Source organism: Halichoerus grypus, chromosome 1 (assembly GCF_964656455.1).
Source record: "Halichoerus grypus chromosome 1, mHalGry1.hap1.1, whole genome shotgun sequence".
In the NCBI taxonomy this organism is placed as follows: Eukaryota; Metazoa; Chordata; class Mammalia; order Carnivora; family Phocidae; genus Halichoerus; species Halichoerus grypus.
This window is the reverse complement of record NC_135712.1, coordinates 200,920,275-200,944,250: the sequence shown is the minus strand read 5'-3', so window position 1 is coordinate 200,944,250 and position 23,976 is coordinate 200,920,275. Positions and strand designations below refer to the sequence as shown.

The 23,976-nt window shown below is 48.0% G+C and overlaps 1 protein-coding gene across 2 annotated transcripts; it reads left to right on the top strand.

Annotated features, from left to right (window-relative positions):
* The first annotated feature begins 16,704 nt into the window (after positions 1-16,704).
* RTP3 (receptor transporter protein 3) lies at positions 16,705-22,391 on the top strand. 2 transcript variants are annotated; one of them, XM_078078842.1, is made up of 3 exons: positions 16,705-16,863; positions 18,257-18,466; positions 20,928-22,391. In XM_078078842.1, exons 2-3 carry the CDS (start codon positions 18,312-18,314, stop codon positions 21,706-21,708), a joined length of 936 nt encoding a protein of 311 aa, XP_077934968.1. In that variant the 5' UTR covers positions 16,705-16,863; positions 18,257-18,311; the 3' UTR covers positions 21,709-22,391. The 2 variants fall into 2 exon arrangements, with proteins under 2 accessions (XP_077934968.1, XP_035963555.1); XM_036107662.2 differs by lacking the exon at positions 16,705-16,863 and having other exon boundaries at positions 17,739-18,466.
* Positions 22,392-23,976: the final 1,585 nt, after the last annotated feature.

Sequence of the window (23,976 nt, the reverse complement as noted above, 5' to 3'; positions counted from 1 at the left end):
GCTCACACCTGTTCCCAGCCAGGGCTGATACCTGAAGGCGCAGTCTCATCTCACGCCCCCACCCTGGCCCACTTGTGGGGCAGGGCAAGAGCCTGCACCTTGGGGTAGAGGGAACAAGCCTTCCACACACTTGGGGGCTGCTGAGTGGGCTCCAGACTGGGAAGAGTCACCACGACCCATGGACTGGCCCCTGGGGCCATACTTCCTCCGTGGCCAGCCTCCTGCTCTCCCAAGCCCCCGCCGGCTCCAGGAGGAACACGCCATCTTCCATTCTCTGTTAAAAATTCTGACTCAAGTCTGACCTCAGTCCAGGACCCAGCGGGAGTTGCAGGGAGCAGGGAAGATGGTAGCAGAAAGCTCAGGGGCCCAGGCTGGTTGGGCCAGAGGCAGGTGGTCTGGAAGGTGATGATGGGTTCTGCTCGCTGGGCTACCGGCTTTGTTCTCCCAACTCCCGGGTTCCAGTTGTGCTCTGGGCCCCCGAGCAGCCCACCCACTGTCCACTGAGCTCCCTGCTGGGGAGCAGGAACGAGCAGGAATGGAGGCGCTGGGGCAAGGAAGGAGGCCCGATGGGAAAGAGGAGGTTCGGCAGTACAGGATGTCCACCCACAGTTCCCGTGACAGCTTCCGGTCTCCACGGAGGACAGTTGCTTGCTTAGTGTCAGTCATAGAGATGCTGAGGTCACAGGCCAGGCCGGTGGGAGTGGAGATCGGGGTTCCAAGGACCCAACACAGCTCCTAGAGAGAGTTATGGGGCCTCCTCAGAGACAAGAGGTCACAGGAGGTGCTCACCCCCCAGAAGTCCCTCTGGCCACACCCTTCCCTGTACCCAGCCCCTCCCCCTGATTGTACAGAACCCCCTCATGCTGGCGAGCTCCTTTGCTCCCTGTGGGTGTTGGCAGTCACACCTGGAGAGTGGTTATTCATACATCTTCTTCCTCAAAAGGTCAGGGTTCCTTGCGGTAATGCTGATAATTTGGGGCACATTAATTGTAGCTACTCTTGGCTAGGAGAGGAACAAAGGCCCAGTCAGGTCGGCTGTCTACCCGTCCTTGCTGGGGCCAGGGTTATGGTGTGTGCTGTGGCCACTGGGTGAGGACCCTCCCCCTTGTGAATACGTGGGAGGCGGGCTCAGGTCAGCACTGTGGACTCACTTCTGGGAGGAGGGAGCTGAGACCATGGGCCCAGTAGAAGCTGGGAGGCCTTGTGGATGAGGCACACCAGGACCTCCACCGTCCATGCAAAGGCTCAGGAAGGAGCTCAGGAGACAAGGTGTCCTGGAGAACGGTCCTCGGAAGCTTGGAGAGCTGGTGCAGCCCTGGGAAAGGAAGGACAGGAAGGCGAGGGGAGAGGGCAGTCCTCTAAAAGTGACGGGAGAGAGCACAGGTGGGTGGGCGCTGCGAATGGAGCAGGAGCGTGTCTGTGCCCAGAAACCCTGCTCTCCTGCAGGCCATACTGCAGACCCCCGCCCCCGGACAGGAACAAGGAAGCTCCGGCCTCCTGACCCACAGCAGTGTCCTTGGGGCTGAGTGGGAGGAAGGCCCCAGGGACAAATGATGCCAAGGGTGGGGAGGGATGATCTCAGACAGGGCAGTCACCCAGAGCTTGAGAGTGACACAAAGCGGCCACAAGATGAACGGCCGCCTTCAGCTTCCATCTGTGCACCGGGCCTATATGAGTGGCATTTCCAATCCGCCAGTTTGAACCTCAGTTTTCTCATCTCTAAAATGGGAGCGATAATCTCCAGGGTTGCAGTGGGGATTAGATCATTTATCTTTTAAAAAGCTTAACATGGTGTCTGGCCCAGTAAGGAAATGTTGGTTCCAGTCTTCCTTTCTGTCCTGTCTGCCACCCACCAAAGCTGCTAGTGAGCTACAAACACTGGGTATATGAATGAATGAATGAATGAATGAGAGAAAGGAGGCAGGGAGGGAGGGAGGGAGGGAGGGGGAAAAGGAGGGAAGTGGGGAGGGTGGATAGTAGGAATGCCAACCAAATACAGATTCTCCCAAATTCCTCAGAGCCTCCCTGGGAGGTTCCAGGCTGAGCCAGGACTCCAAGGCCAGGGATCTCCCCCCCTGCACCCTCCCTCCACCCCACTGCACCCTGAGGGCCTGTCAAAGACCTGAAAACTTCGCTGAACTTTCCAGCGGGTGTAGGTTCCCAGTGAGAACCAGGCTGCCTTGCCCATGAGCACAGGGACGCGTGTTTCTTCCCCTCCATCGAGGCCCCAGGGGACGAGGGCTTGAGTGACTAGGTCCAGGAGGGGTTTGGTCTGCTTTGTGGAAGTGTTCTACAACTGTGCACTAATTCTCCCTCTCTCCTTCTCCCCCTCCCCCTCTTCCTCCTCTTTCCCCTTCTCCCCTCTCCTCTGCCTCTCCCTGCCACTCTCTCTAATAGCTCAGACACCCTTCCCCAAAAGCAGAGAGCTGTAGGCCCTGGAAGCCAGGTTCCCCCTGGGAAGGGCGGCCACAACGTGTCTCTAGAAGGACAAGCGGAGGTCCTGTTCCCGATGCCCTCAGCAGAGGGGTTGGAGGCTCAAGCAGCCAGGGTTCAGGAAGGCTTTTCTCTCCCAACACGAACAATCTGGAAGGCCGCTCCAGCTCAGCCAGTTCCCTGACGGTAGAGAGGAGGAGCCTGGCAGCTGGCCACCTGCTCTCCTACCCTGGGGCTCAGACGCAGCCGAGGGACTCCTGCCATCCGTTCACTCTAGGGGCATTTCTCGAGCCCTGTGCTGGTAATGTACCAGCATCCCTTTCCTCCTACTGACATTCGGGGGACAGCGAGGTGGGGAGAGGCAGCTAAAATCAACATCCGAGGGCAGAAACATGACGGGGCGCTCTCACAAGATAATTTCAGGCATATGAAACATGCTAAGAGTTTTATCTGAGCACAAATGCATGAGAATCAGGCAGCGAGAATCCAGAAGTGCTCAGGAGTCCTCCAGCGACAGGTGCAGGAAGCCAAGACAGGAAATTATTGAGTGGCTATAGTTTAAAGGCCCGTTGGCTGTTCGTGATGGGTCGTCCTTATCATTTTCATTTTGAAACCTTGAGGCATTTACAGGCTTAGATTCTGGATGGCTTATGTAGAGGCCATCCCAGCACGGGAGCAACCTCAGACTAGCTGCCACCTTGTCTCTAACATGCTGCCACCAGGGTTCCCACAGTGGGTCCCTGCATGCTCATTCAGCATCTCCTTCTGCCCGGAGGAGTGCAACAGATCCTGGGGCTCACAGCAGGCAGGGTGACAGCATGGTGGAGTGCCGGTCTCCTCACTCACGACTTTGTTCTCTGCCACTAAGAAGGGCTGACGCTCTATTCCCTGGAATCAAGTCTAGCCTACCCAGAAGAAGAGTGGTGGGACCAAACCAAGTCTCACCTCCTGGAGGGGGACTCTCTACATATGTTACTTGGAATTCTTCTATAAAGAAGATTTGTCTTTCCCTCTTACTTTTCATGTACTCAATCATTATGAATTCATGTATGCTTATGTTACATTTTGGGTTATGATCCGATACTGTGTTACTTTGTGGCTCAGATTGCTCCAGCCTTCGGGAGCTCGGTCAGGTTGGTCCTGGCGTCCCTTTGATGTGCCCGCATCTTTCTGATTTTTGGGCACTTCCTTATTTTTCTGGCACTACAATATGCTCCAGGCTCATCTCATATTTCTTCCTGCATATCACCAAGGCGCCTTCACTCCTTTACTAGAGAATGATATTTAGAAACCAAGTCGTAAGGACTGAGTGTGCTCCTTGCCACCAGAAGCTCTCAGCACACAGGGCTGGGTGGATGTGTCTGTGGGGGAACATACGTAAGTCTTACACTCTGTATCTACCCATCTGTGCATACACAGAGCTCCCTGCAGCTGTCTCCAATTCTAATCCGGCCCTCAGGATCCATCCCAGCCTTCTTTCCTGTGCACCTGCAGCTTCCCTCTCCTACGGTGCCAACAACCTGGCCCACCTCTGTCATCCACATATTTATTTGTTCAACCCCAGCACGCCTATGAAGCAATGTCAGGATGGCACCCCTCTGGGAGCGCCTGGGTGGCTCAGTCGTTAAAAGTCTGCCTTCGGCTCAGCTCAAGATCTCCGGGTCCTGGGATGGAGCCCCGCATTGGGCTTCCTGCTCAGCGGGGAGCATGCTTCTCTCTCTCTCTCTTCTCACTGTTCATTCTCTCTCTCTCTCTCTCAAATAAATAAATAAAATCTTTTTTTAAAAAAAGAATGACACCCCTCTGAGAAATGAATTTACCAATTAGAGTATGGTATTTGCAGATCCTTTCATCTTTAGCTCAACTGAGTCCAGGCCACTGTTTTACAAAGTTAGCTGGATGGGCGTCTTGTCCCCCAGCCACTTCAGTGTGGCTATGTCACACGTTTGTACAAAGGTTGTGTCAATCATAAGGTAGAGCCGGGATGCACCCTTCAGCATCCTTCAGGGTAAGCAAGATTACTTTAGAGTAAGCTTTCTCGGTAGAGGGCGCTGGAGGGACGTGACAGGAGGAAGGAGCCATGATGCTGTTTGCAGTGTGGGGCCGGGGAAGGGCGGGGTGGATGTGAGGAAGGGCATCCAGGCTCCAACTTGACAGCCTGGGTCTGGTGCTAATGCTTTCAGCAGCCCTCTAACACAAAGCCTGAAGCCCCGTGCAGCCTGCGTGCCCTGATGGCCTGCTCTGCGCTGGCGCCCAAACTCCCTCTCCAAGGCTCCGCGTGGCCTGCACACAGTGGCCTGTGGCCCCAAGGGTCATACACTCACCTGCAGCCCTGTGTACAAGCCTCCATGTGGCCATGCACTCAGAAGGCTTCTTGTCCCCGCTGGTGCCCAGTGAACACTGGGCTGACCACACCTTCTCCAAGGAGACCTGAGCCCTTCCAAGTGTGTCCTTCCTTGAGCTCTCCTTTGGCTCTGCAGCACCATATAGAGTGGCCTTACACCTCTAGTCCTGTAGTCTAGTTCATATTTCTGTATCAGCCCCTCTGCTACCCTAGGAGCACTCCCGCTGGGAGAGAAGTTTGGCCTCAGACTCAAAGGAATGTGTCCTAATTTAATAAAGCAGCCCAATGATGGCACCTTGGGACCAAAGCCAGTGGGATGAGAAAGGCAGACTTGGGCTGGTGGTCTGTGCCCCTGGGCTGGTGGCAGGAGCAGCTGGGCTGGGTAGCCTCCCACTCCCAAACCCCAGCCTTAAGCGTTCACTTGGAGCTCAGCCATGGGGGCACTGAGCAGGGATCCCTCCTGGGTGCCTCTTCCTGGATTTACGTGTGTTGGTGAGAGTGTGTCTGATGTTCTTGGACCAGGTGAGCTTCTCTTTGGCAGGCTGGTCTCAGGGACAGGCTAAGCACAGCCTCCACCATCACGGGGCAGGACCCAAAAGGAAACCAGGCTCAGAGAGAACCCAGTGTCACAAATAAGCTTTCTCTCACTTGAGTCCCTTGTGTTCTCTGTTCCCTGTGCTAGCCATGGCACCCTTTGCTCAGAGATGCTCTTGCAGCATTTAGAAAGGTGCATGCTCCCTCCCAAGCCCGAGATGGAAACACTGCCCAGGGCCATAGCAGAGGCAACTCGTGACCCCAACACAGCCATGGGCTCTCCAAAGACCCTGAAGAAAGGCCTGAGTCAGGGCAAGGGGACCAGGGACCTGCCAAAAAACATAGGTTTGAGTCTTCAAAGAGACTCTGTAATCCCTCCCTCATCTGATGTCTTTGTACTTTTAATCTATTATAAAATACTTGAGACACATATGAATACAAAAAGATTGAATAATCAGACTACTTGCAGCTTAAGAAATGGAATATCATCAATAGAGACAATGCCCCCACATGCCCCTCCTTGATTGCCTCAACCCTCCCTTATATTTATGAATCTTCTTATGCTTAAGTGTAGGTGAGTGATTGCCTACGTGACATAGAGTACCGTGCTATGGTTCTGTTCTTCATATAAGTGGTATCATACTATATTATTCTTCAGCAACCTGAATTCTTTGCTCAACACTATGATTGGGAGATACGTCCATGTTGATATAGGTAGCTCTGGTTCAAAGTTCAGCAAGCCTCTTCCTGTAAAGAGCCAGATAATATATATTATAGGCTTTATGAAGCCAGAGGCAAAATGGAGGGTATTATGTATTTATATATAACAAGAAGGAAGCCAAATTTCCACAAAACTTTTATTGATGAAATTCAAAATATAATAATAATAATTGAATAAAAATTGTAATATAGGTCTAATAACAAGAAGACTGAAATTCTTTTTGATTAACATCCAAGTTAATGTTCCCTATCTATTGCAACTCTTCATCTTTATAAACTATTCTTGGTTCTTCAGTTGTACAAAAACAGGTGATGGGCCAGAGTTGGCTGCAGGTGATAGTTTGCTGACCCCTACTCTAGTTCATTCATTTGTACTGCTGTATAAAATTCCATTGGATGGGGGCACCTGGGTGGCTCAGTCAGTTAAGCATCTGCCTTCAGCTCAGGTCATGATCTCAGGGTCCCGGGATCGAGCCCCGCATCGGGCTCCCTGCTCAGTGAGAAGTCTGTTTCTTCCTCTCCCTCTGTTCCTCCCCCTCCTCATGCTCACTCTCAAATAGATAAATAAAATCTTTTTAAAAATAAATAAATATGGAGCGCCTGGGTGGCTCAGTCAGTTAAGTGTCTGCCTTCGGCTCAGGTCATGATCCTGGAGTCCTGGGATAGAGCCCCAAGTAGGGCTCTCTGCTCAGTAGGGAGTCTGCTTCTCCCTCTCCCTCTGCCTCTCCTGCCCCGGCTTGTTCTCTCTTTTTCTCTCTCTCTCAAATAAATGGATAAATCTTCAAAAAAAATTAAATAAATACATATATACATACATACATAAAAATTCCATTGGATGACTCTAAAAAAATTCATTTATTTATTCACAGGGGATGGAGTTCCAGTTGTTTTGATATTAAAATGGTATTTTTATAAATAATCTAGTTCATATCTGTGCACTGCATATATAAGTGATTTCTGGGTAGTATACATAGAAGTAGAATTGCCAATCGTTGAATAGGGCATGTGGATCTTTAATACTGAACTGCTTTCCAAGGTGGGTGTACTAATTTCCACAAAGATCGGCAGTGTATATGTATACCTGATGGGCCACATGCTTATAAACACTTGGTATATCAATGTTTCAGGTTTTGCAAATCTGGCTGGCATGTGATGCTTTGACTTTAATTTTCATTTCTGGATTACAGGTGAGGTTGAATATTTTTTCAAATGTTCATTGATCTTTCATACTTTCTCATCTGTAAATTGCCTATTCATACCATTTGCCCACTTTTTTATTGAGTTGTTTATATTTTTCTCATTGATTTGTGGAAGTTCTTCATATATAGATTAACTCCTTTGTTCAAATGTGTTGACAACGCCTTCTTCCATTTTGTGGATTTTTCCCACTTTTAAGAGTATCTTTTGAGGAAAAAAGTTTTGTTAAATGTATAGCTCTTTTTTGTGTGTCTTGTTTAAGTATGTACTTGAAAAAATTTTGAAATTTTGCTCTTCATATTTAGGTTCTTAATTATAGGAAATTAAGGTAGGGATTTGAATTTATTGGGTAGCACATTGTCCTGGAAAAATGGATTGATGGCTCCACCTTTTCCTAATAATCTTCAGGGCTGTCTCTCTCATATCATATCTCTAGGTATGGGTGGGGCCACTTCTGGGGTTGTTTATTCTGTTTAATTAGGTAACTTGTACACATTGCTTTGATTTACTAGTTGTGTGTGTGTGTGTGTGTGTGTTTTAAGATTTTATTTATTTATGACAGAGAGAGAGACAGCGAGAGAGGGAACACAATCAGGGGGAGTGGGAGAGGGAGAAGCAGGCTTCCCGCTGAGCAGAGAGCCCGATGTGGGGCTCGATCCCAGGATCCTGGGATCACGAGCTGAGCCAAAGGCAGACGCTTAACGACTGAGCCACGTAGGCGCCCATAGTTTTGTGTGTTTTAATTAAATGTTGATACCTAGTAGAGAGAATTCCTGCCCCAACTAGATCTTCTTTAAAATGGTCTTATAGTTATTTTGGCTCTTGCTTCTATACAAATTTTAGAATCAAACTTGTGAAGTTCTATGAAAAGTCCTGTAGGAGTTTTTATTGAAACTGCATTGAGCTTTTAGATTAATTTGGAAAATACTGACATTTTTATATAGATATATCTGACCTGTGCACACGGTATAGTTCTCCTGTAAGGGGGGATATTAGGGTCTTTTTAAAATGTCTTTTATAAAATTATAGGATTTTTCCATAAAATTTTTCAACATCTTTTGTTAGATTATTCCTAGTTCCCTTAATTTTTATTGTTATTGCTATTGTAAATGTCACTTAAAAATTTTTTTGTTTGTTTTCTAATTGTTTGTTGTTGGTGTATAGAAATGCACATAATTTTGGTCTCTGCATCCTATATGTAGAAACCTTGTTGAACTCTTAATAATTCTCATCATTTATCTATAGATTCCTTGGGGATTTTTTTCCCTACCTATGTAAACAATCATACTGTCTGTGAATAATTGCAGTTTTTCTTTCTCCCTTCCCAATCCCTATAGCCATTTTGTTAACAACTTATTGGGCTGCATTACAATGTTGTATTACAACACTGAATAGAGGTTCCCATGTTAAATGATGGCAGTGTACTTGTCTCATTTCTGAATTTTTAAGGGTAAACTTCTATTGTTTCTCCTTGTGGAATGATTTTGCTGTGGGGTTTTATTAGATACTCTATCAAACAAAGTAATTCCCTTCTATTCCTAGTTTGCTAAGATTTGATTTTTTTTCTTTTTGTCTTACATGGATGTTGGATTTTACCTAATACTGTTTTTTATTGGGTTTTTTATTTACTTTTATTTTTTTAAGATTTTATTTATTTATTTGAGAGAGAGCGCACAAGCCGGGGGGTGGGCAGCAGAGGGTGAGGGAGAAGCAGGCTCCCCGCTGAGTAGGGAGGCCGACCTGGGGCTTGATCCCAGGTCCCCAGGATTATGTGACCTGAACTGAAGGCAGATGCTTAACCGGCTGAGCCACCCAGACACCCCATTTGTTTTTTTTTAATCTATTTTGAAGATTGTATGTTAATATAGTGAGTTACAATAATAACTTTCTGTTAAGACACTCTTGCATTCATAGCATAAATTCAACTGGTCAAGATACATTTTAAAATACATTGCTAGATTGCCTTTGCTGGGTTTTTTGTTATTCTATGTGTTGGGTTTTTTTTTAATATATATGTTAAGTTCTTAGATGACGTTGGCCTACAATTTGTCTTCTTGATTGTTTTTTTGAATCAAGGTTATACTGTGCTAATAAAATGAGTTATCAAGCATGACTTCTTTTTCTATACACGTAAAAATATTGTGTAAGGTTAGAATTATCTTTTCCTTGAATGTTTTATAGCACTCATCTAGAAAACAAACCTAGATCACAACCTAGACCCAGTTTTTATAGCTTTCTTTAATAATTACAGGTATATTAAGATGTTAAGTTAATTATAATGTTTCATAATTTTAACAAGTTATTCATTTCCTCTATTTCTCTTATTTTATTTATTTTAGGTAATATTAATTTATTTTATTTAAATTTATCATTATAAGGATCTCCAAAGTAAGAAGATGAAACATATATTTGTCCCACATGTAACTGAAAAAGAATCAATATGGAAAATATATTTTTAAAATCCCAACAAACCAATAAAAAAAGATAAACAACTCAGTTTTTAAAATGAGGAAAAGACGTGACCAAGTACTTCAGAAATGAGAATATCTAAATTGTCGATCAACATTATGAAAAGATACTCAATTTCAACAATAATCAGGAAAACATAAATTTAAATCATAGTGAAATATTTTTACATTACCCCTAGAAAGGTTAAATTTTAAAATAATGACAATATCAAGTATTGGTGAGTAATGGAGTAATTGAAGTACTCATAAACTTTCCCAAACTGGGGTATCTACTGAGGGTTAATATATGCATACTCTATGACCACGCATTTCCATTTTTAGTTATACACCCAACAAAAAGGCACATAAAGGCACAAAAAAGATATGGCTAAATATATGGAAAGTTTCATTATCATAAGCAAAAACTGGAAACAACTCACACAGGCAACAACAGTAGTGTGGATAAAAACATTGTAGTTTTCATTCAATGGAATATACAGGATTGAAAATCAATAAATTACTGTAGCATGAAACAGCATGGATGAATCTCACATATATACTATTGGGTAAAAGAAGTGTTAAAACATAAACTGAAGCACATTAAAATTTTTCAAGAATTTATTTCAGCATACACCAGTTGGTCTCAGGCAGCCCCAGACCAAAAGTGGCTAGGTGTGCTCCACCCACAGGAGCTAGGGAACAGGTTTTTATAGAGAAGACTCAGAAGCTAAGCGAGGAAATTATTTGATTGGCTATAGCTTATACAGTAGCCTTATTTGGGAAAGTCTGGTTGGCTGTGATTGGTTGTTCTTAAGTTTCATTTTCTCCGGTTCCAACGCATTGATTCTGACCTAGGTTTCAGTTTGCTTACATAAGCTACCAAGGCATTAGAACCACCTCCATCTAATGGCCTTATTTAATTAACAGAAGCAAAACAAAAAAATACATATAGGTTGATTCTGTTTACGTGACAAAATTTAAAAATAGAGCTGCAGACACAGGTGGTAATTATTACACCAAAGTTAGAGAGTGGTCACTTCTAGAGAAGAGGAGAGAGTTTTGATGAGAAGGGACACTTGGGGGGCTTCTAGAATGATGGTGTCAACCTTCAAAATTTAACAAAGAAGGTTACCAAGCAGCAAATGAGTTTATTCAGGAATAGCAGAAGAATCGCAATTCAGGAGTTGCAAACTATGGTGAAAAGGCAAGTCCAGAGAACAAAGGAGGAGAACGTCCATTTAGAGGAGGAAAGAGCGATTTGGGGAGGGACTGGTTTGAACAAAAGTTCATTGGAGGGAAAGGAGAGTTGGAAGTGGTGGTGACCTCTTGAGATGGCTTAGGCTTGTAAGCCCCTTGCAACCGAGGTTATTCGAGAACTGCAGTGGGCTTAAGGAAAATCAGGCAGGCCTGGTTTAGGAGGAGAAAATGTTCTCTTCCCCTTTAACTCACGTTGCAAGTTCTGAATGCCCGGTTTTGCAGGGAGCGGCTCTTGCGTATACTCTTTCATAGGGGCGTGTTGTTCCCAGAAGGAGGGTGGCCAGAATCGTTCCGGGTTTAGGCTTGATCAAAACAGGATATAGTTTGTTCTTGTTTCTTCTTGCATGTCTTAGATTGTTCTCGCTGTGCCTCGTGTGCTTTCTTTCAAAGATATTGATGTGATCATTTTTCTTAGCTAAAAGTACATATTGTCATGTTTATTTGATTACTGCAAGTATATAGCTGTGTGGGAAATAAACGGCAGCCTGCAGTTGCAAGTGCTGCCTTTGCTCTGCATCCCCTGTGTCCTGGTTCTTTCGCGACCCTTACCCAGGGACCCCAACGCACTAGACGTTGACAACCTCTCATTGGCTGCAGGCAAGCACAGCTCACTCTTTCTGGGCGATGAAGAAATATTCCTTCGTGCTGGTCTACTAGGCTGTGAGGGGTGGTAGCGCAGGAGCGCTCTCCCTTCCGGACACATTTTTTTTTTTTTTTTTTTTTTTAAGTAGACTTCATACCCAACGTGGAGCGCGAACTCTTGACCCTGAGATCAAGAGTCCCCCATCTACCGGACTGAGCCAGGCGCGCCCCACCCCCCCACTGCTGACTCAATTTTGATAAGATTTCCTTTATGCACTTTCACAATAGCAATATTCAATTTTTTGAACGTAGTAGTATTTATACAAGTATTTGCTTTATAATTACTCATTATGCTGGTATATATGTCTTATTCTTCTGTCTGTATATTGCATAAAACATTTTTTAAGTCAAAATCTTAGAAGCCAGGCTAGACAGATATGAACGGCATAAAGATATGTCCTCATACCTATTTTCTTAAAATACGGTCTAAACAAGGGGTACATTTTAGCTGTATTTAGGACAACAACAGTGACTGCAGGTTCACAAAGATTTAAAATAGGATGAACGAAATATGTCAGAGATGAAGGTGGGCTGACTTCCCAGGAGCCAGTAACAGTGGACTGGGGAGTGTGGTGGTGACACGGTGGCCCATCCCCAGTTCGCTAGTTCCATACCTAACGAAACACTTTAAAATACCTTTCACTCGCTCTGCGGTGTTTTATTCCTTCTCCAGTCAGCCAGGAACATGGTTAAATCCCCTTTATTTAACCCTAATAGTTCTCATTTTCATTTAAAAAATCGTGAAAAATTGGTTATTTTGTGGAATATTCATCTCTTCAGAACGTTCGTTCTACTTCAAGACAATTGACTGGAACTGGAAATGCTCCGTTTTGGGCGAGAGTGGGATTAATACCAAGGAGGTATTTAAATCCTGGGCGTCACTCACTCCAGCCTGTAACCAGTGGGACTGCAGGGGCCCCGGGGCCCCCCCACTGCAGGTCACTTCATCGCTGCCTTCTCCTTTTTTTCCTTTTTCCCTTCGCCATGAAGCTGGAACTATATTTTGTGGGATGGGAGGACACAAACACTCAAACTTGAATAACTAGAAAAATAACTAGAAAAATAACTAGAAATTGAATAACTAGAATAACTAGAAATAACTAGAAATAAAAAGTGTGAGGGTTTTGTTCCTTTACGGAGCTTCTGGATCTAATCTCATCAGCGTACAGTTCAAACGGAAGGGTCCTGCTCTTCTCACTCGTCTGACCTTAGCCCCGTGGCCGAGCAGCACCTTCCCGCAGCTAACATTTTGCTCCCCGCCTCTCCGCCCCTCGCCCCGCCTAGCCCCCGCCCCAGCACACTTCCGGCCCCGCCCAGCCGGCGCCCCCAAAACACTTCCGGCCCGACCCCAGCCGGCTCGCTTTCTCGCGAGACTTGTAGCTTCCCGCCCACCTCGTCCGCCGCTGCCCGCGGCCGGCCGGGATCTCTCCTGGAGTGACCGCGAGGGACGCGAAGCCCTCACCCGCCATACCCCAACGAAAGTGGTCACATTTAGCAGCCCAAAGCCAGCACCAGGGCCCCCCGATTTAAATTCAAATTTCAGATGAGCAGGGATCAATTTTTAGTATAAGATACTAATTGTAGTGTAAAATTCGCTAAGAATCTTTATTATTCATTGTTATCGAAATTGGAATTTAGCTGAAGTTCGAATCCAAGTAAAACCGTGTTTCATCTGGCAACCCCACTTGGGATCCGCGAAGCCAGAAGCCAGCGACCCGGCTGCCTTGCTGCTTGGCGCTCCACTGAGGGTGCCCTCTGTGCACCAGCCTTCCTAACACCCCTTTGTGGGTGCCTGGTGGGAGGCGGGGTGGGGCACCAATGTGAGACAGTTTACTAAAAATGTGTATTTTTAAAACAATAACTATTCTCCCAACAAACAACAGCCCAGGGCCAGATGGCTTCCCAGGGGAGTTCTACCAAACATTTAAAGAATTAATACCTAGGGGCGCCTGGGTGGCTCAGTCGTTAAGCGTCTGCCTTCCTCTCGGGTCATGATCCCAGGGTCCCAGGATCGAGCCCCGCATCGTGCTCCCTGCTCCGCAGGAAGTCTGCTTCTCCCTCTCTCACTCCCCCCTGCTTGTGTTCCTGCTCTCATGCTTTCTGTCAAATAAATAAAATCTTTAAAAATAAATAAATAAATAAAAATAAAGAATTAATACCTATTCTTCTGAAACTGTTCCAAAAAAAAAAAAAGAAAGAAATGGAAGAAGAACTTCCAAACTCATTTTATGAGGCCAACATTACCTTGATCCCAAAACCAGACAAAGACCCCATCAAAAAGGAGAACTACAGACCAATATCCCTGATAAACATGGATGCAAAAATTCTCAGCAAAATACTAGCCAATAGGATCCAGATGATTTCTTTCCTGTTGGATTGACGCAGAGACTGCAGAAACATGACATCTCATTTTTTGGATCATCCTCCTCTTCCCAATTTCTACACAATGGAACATCACAGGACTGAGCCCGGGAACCTCTTCATTCTCTTTATCAGCTTCATCCTCTATATCAGCTCTCACTGCTGGGAGAGACCCAGGAGCACCACAGGGGAAAGGGATGATAAGGGACTGCCAGAAGGGGCCAGACCGCCTTTGGCACAGGACTTGGAAAGCACTGAGCTGAGGATGGAGCGGACTTGCTTTCCTGGAATATATCCACCACTCCCCAGGGTCCAGGCAATTTGGTACATCGGAGTAAAAAGAAATTGCAGTCTGAAATGGCTGGATTGACAGTTCCCAGTGCGTTCGATCAGTGATAACCACCCGTCCAGAAGGCTTGCTGGGAAAAGAATGACACTTCGATCTCTGGGTCACAGACAAGACAGGGGCTAGCAGACGGCCTGGAGATCTGGCGGGGTCTAATACTAGAGCTAACTGCGCTAGTCATTAGCACTTTCTGAACAAAAACTGGGTAACAGGTGAGGGCAAGGCTCAGAAGTGGTTTAGTTTCACCAAGCCAGTTCTCCCCATGGAAGGATGGGAGGGAAGATAAACCACAGGGCAGACAAAGGAAAATGCAGCCCCTCTCATGATTTGCGGTTATGGTCCATAAAGTTGCCAAGAACACTGAAATAGCAAAATACTGAACCATCGCTCCCCGGGGAAATGCAGACTTAGTTCCTGCCAGCCTCTAGCTTTTGGTCAGCTGAGCAATCCGTAACCTTGTGTTGTTTCTGTTTAAAGACACCTTATGTAGTAAGTCATGTTCATGTATTAACATTGAACTTGCAGGCAGCAGCACTAGAACTCATGCCTGAATGAAGCTTATCGAACGCACATTCTCTCCGGAAGGCACATCCCAGCCTCCTCACCACTAGGCACCCTAGACTGAGCACTAGGCTTCGGGGCCACTTGAAACAACAAGATCGCCAACAAAAAACACAAAAAAATCTGACACACATTGCACAAATAGACCTGAAAAGGACACTTGTTTTCAGCACAGGAGCTGAAACGAGAAGGCAGAGTGTTGTCCAAGCTCAGCTGGGCCTGTCCCAAGCTTTCACACAAGGCCCCCACCCCCACCCCCCCACCCCCCACCCCACCCGCGGCACAGCCAGACCCCAGCCAGTGTTCAGAAGGAGTGACAGCAAGTGTCCCTGACCCTGTTGCGAGGAGAATGGCCTCTGGGTTAGAAGCTGGGTATGAGGAGGGCCGTGCCGTGGCCATTGCCCACCAGGAAGGGAGGGACAGAACCCTGGCCAGGTAGAGGCAGTGAGGAGAACTTGTCTGTCTGCACGTAAATTCCCATTTCCAGAGTGCAGGGGTTTCTGTGAGAGTCACTGTTCCAAGTGAGGTCCCAGGAATTGTTTTTGTCAAGCTTCAGGGACCAGTGTTGGCTTCCTTCCAGGCCCTTCTCGGCACCAGGCATGCCTAGTAGCCCTCTGCATAAAACGTGGCATTTCATCTTCAAAAGGCCTGAAATGACTAGTCCACTGTAACACAGCAGGTCAGAGCCCCAGACCAAAGACCCCTGACCTCCAGCTCCATTCTGTCCCTTGTCCCCTCACCCCCTTTATAAATCTCCTCTGCAGGTGCAGTGAGGCCAGGAAGGAGCTTGCCCAGGAGGCTCCAGGAAACCCCTCCCTCCTCATCCCACTCAAACTTTCCTTTTCCTCCCTCCCTCCCCTTCCTCTCTCCCACCCCATCCACCCCCTCTTCTCCTCTGGGAGCCCACTGCCCAGACCGCCAGTGTCCGACCCAGCTGGTGGAGGTGACTGGGCAGCCCTAGAACCACTTCCCCCAAAACAGCGTCTGTAAGCTTTGCTGATCCCACCACAGCGCTGTGGGGGAGGGACCCCCCCTGGCTCTGGGTCTGTGATTGCTGACTAGGACCTGCCCACCTTGTCCTTCCCTTCAGCCTCCTGGAGTGGTGACCACAATAACCCGGCCTTGGAATCACTTGAGGAATTTTTAAGAGATCTGACGCCCAGACCAATTCAATGAGAACTCCATGGCTGGTCTGAGGAATACGAATCTCCAGCTATCTTCAGCCCTGCTGAGCTCCCGTGCTATTTCCTAGGCCTTGGCATCCCCGCCCCCACCCCAGAAACCCAGAATTCTCTGGAAGATCAGGTAAATTATGTTACTCATGATAGTTAGAGGGAACACATTTAGCCTATGTTAATTAATTAATTAATCTCTTAGAGCGGGGAGGGACAGGGGGCGAGGGAGGGAGAGAATCTGAAGCAGGCTCCATGGCCCAGGGCAGATTCCAATGGAGGGCTTGATCTCTCAACCCTGAGATCATGACATGAGCCGGAATCAAGAGTCTATCGCTTAACCCACTGAGCCACCCAAACGACCCTAGCCTATGTTAATTTAAATGTGACAAACCTTCTCACATTCTTTAATGCTTGCGTTCAAATACTTATATCATTTAAAAAGGCAGAGTCTTCCAATTAGAGTATTCTTAGTAGAGCGAGGGGCTTAAAGTAACCTTTACATGACAAAGAAACACTGAACTATCTGGGGATCTTCAAGGATCCCCTTGCACACTTGCTTTCAAGGGTTGGTTTTTTTCTTTAAGATTTTATTTATTTGTTTATTTGAGAGAGATAGAGAGCAAGTGGGGGAAAGGGCAGGGGGGAGAGAATCTGAAGCTGACTCCGTGCTGAGCACAGAGCCTGACACGGGGTTGGATCTCAAAACCCTAAGATCATGACCTGAACCGAAACCAAAGAGCCCAAGGCTCAACGGACTGAGTCACCCAGGCGCCCCGCCAAGGGTGGTTTTAACAACGCAGAACTGCCTATGACATTTTCACACAAGATCTCATACCAGGCCAGAAGGTAAGACAGGCTCTTGTCTCAACACCCTCTGCTCTCCACTTGCTCTGAACCAGCTCTGCGATGCAGAAGAGCATTGGCATTTGTACAACCACGGGCGGGGAGGGAGCAAGCTTGCTCACCTGGCTGAGATTTCTTTCCGGGTGCAGCTAGGAGGCTGGTGCGGCCAGCTCAGGGGGGCGTGCAACATGGAGCATGCGCTGTTGGGCCCTGGAACCTGGGCAGGAGCCCTGGGAGCAAAGGCAGGGGCTCTCCTCCTTGGGGTGGCCGTGAGCACAGGGCGCAGGGCTGGGACAGCAGGAGTCTAAGAGGATGGCATGGAGCGAGGGGCTGTGGCTTAGGGTGTAGGGGCGGATATGGGCTTGGGGGAAGATCAGCTGGGCAGGGCTGAGGCTGGTAGAAGGCAGGGGTGGCCTGTGAGGGTCCAAATGCCATGCCAACATGCAGCGTGCGGGTGGGGGCTTCCACCTCTGGAAAGATGCCCCTGCCCCAGCTGCAGCATGGAGAGTGGCCCGAGAGGCACGGAGGCAGCTGGGGGGATGCCAGGGCAGCAGGCCGCCAAGGGTGGGGCTTTCCTCTTGGGCAGCCGTTGGTCAGGGGCGCAGGTCAGTGGCAGGCTGTCTGCGGAGGGGGTCGTGGCATGCAGACACCCAGAATCTTGCCCGCCCTCCCCGGGCCATTGCCTGCCCCCTGCTCCTCTCTCCTTCCTTTTCAAGCCTCTCCTCAAGGAAGTGGGTTCAGGTGTGGCCGCTGGCCGCTCACCCATGTGGGGACTGACCTTGCAGCCTCATCTGGGCACTCGGGCTGTGTCAGCTTTGGTTTCTAATGGGTGGAGGACAAGGTTCAGGAGTCTCCTTGGACAGCTTGCGGGCTGTAAGATCCAGTCATACAGAGACCCGCCTGAACAGGAAGCAGAGAGCCCAGGGCAGGGACGCAGGGAGCAGGGAGGGCCCACGATGGCCCTGTCCTTCTTTGCATCTGCATCTCTCCTCCCCAGTCACGAGCACAGCAGCCCAGTGGATAAGGACTTCCAAGTGTTAGAACAGAAAAAGCACCTGCAGCCTCTCTCCACCATTTCCAGAGGCTTCAGAGGTAAAGGATGTATTCCAGGTTAAAGGCAGGTAATCAGCAGAGTCAGACTGAGATCCACTCCTGAGACCCAATCCAGAGTCTGGAGCTTTCCCGTGGTCATATTTTGTTGGATGAAACCATGCATTCTGTGTCTTTGGAAATTCCCTGTGGAGGAGGCTAGCGCTGTCCTCTGAACTGGGAGCCAGATTCAACTGACCTTTGTCCCTGAGGCAAAGACCTGGTCCATGGGCCCAGGTCAGGTACACAAAGGGAGAGCAGGTCCCAGGCCCTTCTTTAAAGCAGGAAACCTCATGTTCTGCTACAGACCTGTCAGAGTCTCCAGGAGATCCTGATGCCTGCAGCTCGTCACATAGCATACGATGAGTCAGGACATGGAGCTATGGAAGCAAACGTTCCAGGAATTAATTCAGGAGGTGAAGCCATGCCACGAATGGACCCTGACAGTAGACAAAGACCTTCTTCCCAACAGCCTGAAGCCAGGATGGTCACAGTACCAGCAGAGGGCTTTTGCCAGGTGAGTGGGGAAAGGGATGGTATGTATTCCAGAAAATTCGTTACTGTGTATCCTTGCTCCTTTTCTTGTTTTATCCCATGCTTGCACACGGAAGACTACAGGAAGTACGGTGCCCATCATCCAAGACGTTTTAGCTTTGGTAAAGGGTTTTTTCTTTATCACAGTGAACCCCAAACAGTAGCAGGACTGGGCACTGGTGTGGGCTGCATAGGGGTTGGGGGGGAGCAGTGAGGAAGAGGGAAGGGGAGCAGATGAAGGAGAGCTGGGTGGGCAAAGTTCCCGCCTCGGAGGACCTGGGGCTCACTATGGAGCCCAGAAGGGAGAGGTCCCGTGGGCTGAGGAGGCCCCTCCAGGAGAGGGCAGAGGTTAGGGTAGTTGAGCAACATGCAGCAGTCTTGCTCCCTCTGCTCTGGGCTGACGGATCCTTTTAAACTAAGACTCTTGGAAGTCATCCAAAGCCTTACCCTTTTTCCCAGGTGGGAAAGCAGAGCTCCAAGGGTCAGGGAGTGGGGCTGCCCCCCTGCACAGAGGGTGGGGGCCTGAGACTCTCTCCTGGGACTGGGGCAGGGCCTCGGTGCCTGCCCACTGCCCTCCTCTCTGGGGGAGGGTCTGGGCAGAGGAAGCAGAGGTCTCCTCTCCTTGTGGCCCATGGCTTTCCCGGGCCAGGAGCTGGCACCAGGAGCATCCAAGCAAAATCTCAGTCCCCCCCTTCTTTTGTGAGAACCTTGAACTCTGAGCTGGCAATGAACAGAGCAATATGACTCAGAGGGAGGGCCAGGGGAAGCAGCTCAGGAGAGCAGAGGCCAGGGCCCTGTGCACCACTGACTCCGAATGACCCCAGTAAGGCCATCTCACTCATGGTGGTCAGAACCTCTTGGCCTCTTCCCTTCATTTCATGGCCATGTTCACCCTGTGAGATGCGGCCAGAATCAAAACACAAGAAGGAAACCTTGACTGGTTCATTCTTCCCAGCCCCCTCCAATCCACCATCCCAGATTAGTCGAGGCTTGGCTGCTAGAACAGATAAACCTTGAAATATCAATGATTTGACCTAACACGTGGTCCCCATGTCACCGAGGCAGAGGAAGAGGAGCTGGAGGGTTTTCCAAGAGCTTCTGTGCCAGATTTGGAAATAACACGTCATTGCCCACATCCCATTGGGCAACCAGTCATATGGCCCGACCTAACTGCGAGGGGGTTGGGAAGTGGGTGGGAGTGCATGGATAATTTGTCCCTGCCATACTGTAGCTTCTGCCTCTCCCATAATTCCTGTCCTGGGTGCAGCCATGTTCTTGTGTGCCTTCTTCCCCTCTCTCCATCATATCCTGACATATATTTGTCCAAATATGTGAGCTCAGGAAATTGCCCTCTTCCCTGCAGAGATGAGGTGTCATTCTCTTGTACCCTGAGGCTAGGTGCACACAGAATATGAAGTTTTCCAGGCTACCTTGAGCAATGAATTGGGTTGGAGGGGGAGCAAAAGGAGAGAGAGCTGGACACAGTGATCTCCCTAAAATACTGGCAGATTGGGGGCCCCTGGGCAACAGGGCAAAGCAATGCTTTTCCTCCAGACACTAGACCTGCCCTGATCTGTGGCTCTACGACTTACTGTCTTAGGGCTGTTTGGGTGGCAATAAAATAAATAAGATAAAATGAAATGAAATAAAAAAAAAAATACCCCAGACTGGGCAGTTTATACACAACAGAAATGTATTGCTCACAGTTCTAGAGGCTGGAAGTCCAAGATCAGGGTGCCAGCTAGTCTGGTGAAAGCCCTCTTCCGGGTTGTGGACTTCTCCTGTATCCTCACATGGTGGAAGGAGCTAGGGGGCTCTATGGGATCTCTTTGATAAGGGTACTAATCACATTCACATGGGCTCCACCCTCATGACCTAAGCACCTCCCAAAGGCCTTCTAACATCATCACCTTTGGAGGTTCGGATTCCGATATGTGAATTTGGGGGGAAGCACAAACTTTCAGATGGTAGCACCTACCAACACCCGCTTGTACCACCTGTGGATTTCAGTTCGGAGCTCTTGGGGGATGATTTAATAGCTGCTGTTGCCCCTGTAGCCTCTGACCCACTTCAATCTACATTTGAAGAAGCCTTGGTTTGGGGTTAGGAGACCGGAGGTCTAGTCCTGCTTCTGACACCCACCAAGTCTCTGCACATGATGGGTTCCAGCATGCACCGCATCTCTAGCACCATCGTGTAGGACTTAGAAGGTCCCTTCCAGCACCAACAGCTTGTGATCTGCAATTTTCATGACAGACACCTGTGGGTCACAGGGCATGTTGGTGGCACGGTGGAGACAGGGGCTCGCTAATTTCTTCCCCCACTAACCTCGACCCCTGTCAAGTCACGTCTCTGTGTGGTTGGGCGCCCCTTCCTCCCTCTGGCCCAGCCCACAACTCGGCCATCCTGGGCCAAGCTGAGGGTCTCGTCTTCTGTCCCCACAGGTTCCAGTGCTCCTTGTGCTCTCGCAGTTGGGCCTCTGCTCAAGTTCAGGTCCTTTTCCACATGCACAAGAGTGAGGGGAAACCCAGGGGCAAGGTGAAGATGAGGGTCTTTGCCCAGAGATGTCAGAAGTGCAATCAGTCTCCATTTGAGGTTCCCGAGTTCACAAAAGAGAACATCTCAAGGATCCTGAACAACCTGGTGTTCCGAATTCTGAAGAAATGCTACAGAGAAGGATTTAAGTCCATGGAGACGATACCTACCATCAACGAAATCTCTCTTGAAGGGCCGCATGACAGTAACAACTGCGAGGCATGTCTGCAGGGCTTTTGTGCTCAGAGAGGGTCAGGTGAGGCCCTGCAGTCACCAGCGTTGCCGTCACTTCCTGCCGTTAGCTCACCCGCCCTTGGGACCGCCATCCCCACGCCCTCTCCCACTAGGAGTGGCGCCCCAGCGGACACAGTGAAGGGGAACACCAGAGCGGATGCGGTGAAGGGGAACGCCATGGGAAACAAGGGAAAGGCTTTACCCCAACCCTGGTGTACTGTGTCCACAAAGGCTGCGATCCTCCCCACCCACTGGAGCCCGAGACCAAACACCCACCACCACGTGGAGAGGAGAACCCAGGTCAGCACCTGCAGTGAGGAGCCCTATTGCCACACAGCCTGGAATCTCAGGTGCAGGAACTTTAATGCTTGCTGCTGCTTTTTCATTCTGATCATTGTTGTGGTGATCATCGTCGTGGTGATCATCGTAGAGACCATTCCGTGGACCTCCACATGATGCCAGGTTCAAAGTCATGTAGTATTGTCCCACGGATAGGAAATACACAGAAGAGGTAAATCCAGAGACAGGAAGTAGCCTGGTGACTGCCAGGGGCTGCGGGGAAGGGGATTAATCGGTATGGGGCTTTTTGTGGGCAGAGGGTGGGTGGTGATGAAAATGTTTGGCACAAGTTGGAGGGGGTAGTTGTACAATACTGTGAATGCAGTAAATGCCATTGAATTGTTCATTTTAAAGTGGTTGATTTCATGTGATTTTTAAGGGTTAATGTTAATTTCAATTCAATGCAGTTTTGTGTAAAGGACGCTGACATTCTGCTCATTGTCAGAACTGAGACCGAAGCCTTTATGGCTCACAGAACTATTTGGAAATCTCATGAGACCTGTGGATCCTCTCTCCCCAGAGAAGCTTGCACAGACCCAGTGACGTCAGCCTGTGGAAGCACTTGCCATGGTTTTCATTAGGTTGAAAGCCTGGGTCTCAAAGCAGTGTTCTCCACAGCAGGGTCCGTGCAGCTCAGGGCTGCGGCAGGACCATCCACCCACGTCGGGGAGATAGCCTTCAAACTCTATTTCATGTTTCTTTGTACTTTACTATTTCTTGTTGCACAGTTTATAATGTGCGTTACTGTACTAGTAAAATGGTATTGTGACACAATGTGTAATTAAATAAATATACACCCATCTGGAGTGCATGCTCAGTTTCTCATTGACTTTTCACTTTTTCATTTTCAGAATTGAAACTCTATACCCATTAAACAACTTGCATTTTCTCCCTCCCCCTCCTCCCTACTAATGCCCATTCTTCTTTCTGTCTGTATGGATAGGACTACCCTGAGGACCTCATAGAGGTGGACTCATACAGTATTTGTCTTTTTGTCACTAGTTTATTTCACTTAGCATAATGTCCTCAAGTTTCATTCATGTTGTAGCGTGTGATGGGATTTCCTCCCTTTTTAAGGCTGAAGAACATTCCATGGTATGTATATACCACATTTTGTCTACCCATCTGTAGACATCTGGGAGGCTTCCAGCTCTTGGCTATTATGACTAGTACTGCTAGGAACACGGGTGTACCATTAGTTCTTTGAGACCCTACTTTCAACATACTCAGAAGTAGAATTGCTGGACCATACGGTGATTCTACTTTTAATTTTTGGAGGAACTGCCATGCTATTTTCCATAGCAATTGCATCATCTTACACTCCCACCAACAGGGACAAGGGTTCCAATTTCTCCATATCCTCACCAACAATTATTTTCTGGGTTTTTTTGTTTTAATAATAGCTACACCAAAGGGTGTGAGGTGATACCTCACTGTATCTTTGATTTGGATATCTAGAAAATGCAATTCTTTATGATGCACACTTCCTCTTTTGAGGCAATATCTGAAATAATATTTGTACATCTCAGCACAGATGCAAGTATTGGGAACACAACAGAAATGTGTGGGTAAATTCTTCACAGATTTGCTATTCGTTTTCTAATATTGGGCACAGTCTGTCTATCTATTTAGCAAACTCCAGAAACTTAACATTTAATAGTGGACAAGATAGTTTCAAACACATGCCTAAGGAACAAGGGTGCCCAGCAGCCCATAAGGAGCTGGAAGCTGAGTGACCAGTGAGGTAGGGAGGACACGCTGGGTTGTTAATATAAAAAGGGGTTCTTAGTAGAAGACAAGTCATAAAATGTTAAAGATAGAATCAACCTTGGGCGCCTGGGTGGCTCAGTCGTTAAGCGGCTGCCTTCGGCTCGGGTCGTGATCCCAGAGTCCTGGGATCGAGTCCCACATCGGGCTCCCTGCTCAGCGGGAAGCCTGCTTCTCCCTCTCCCACTCCCCCTGCTGTGTTCCTGCTCTCGCTGTCTCTGTCTCTGTCAAATAAATAAATAAAATCTTAAAAAAAAAAAAATCATTAAAAAAAAAAAGAATCAGCCTTAGAAATGTCTTCTCCAACTCTATTTTTTACAGGTAGGTAAAAGGTGAAGTGATTTTCCCAAGATTATACGGTGCGTTAGTAAAAGAGCTGGACTTGCAATCCTGGCTCCCCGAGTCCCAGTGCCGATCAGCTTCCAGAAAAGACTGGAATGTGTGTGCATGCGTGTGTGCGTGCACATTTGCACAATAAAGAGATGGCAAATACAGGGAGATTCGAAACATCTGTTGATATCTCCAGACAGACTCTACAGTATTCAAAGATAGGCAAGGATGGGTGGAATGATTTGGAGTATGTCAATAAGGAAAACAAACTAGAAAATGGAATTTAGA

Excerpts from the sequence above, each read along its gene's own strand:
- RTP3 (XM_078078842.1), top strand. The coding sequence starts at position 18,312 with ATGAGTCAGGACATGGAGCTATGGAAGCAAACGTTCCAGGAATTAATT. Across the intron at positions 18,467-20,927 it reads CAGCAGAGGGCTTTTGCCAG|GTTCCAGTGCTCCTTGTGCT; the intron begins GTGAGTGGGGAA and ends CTGTCCCCACAG.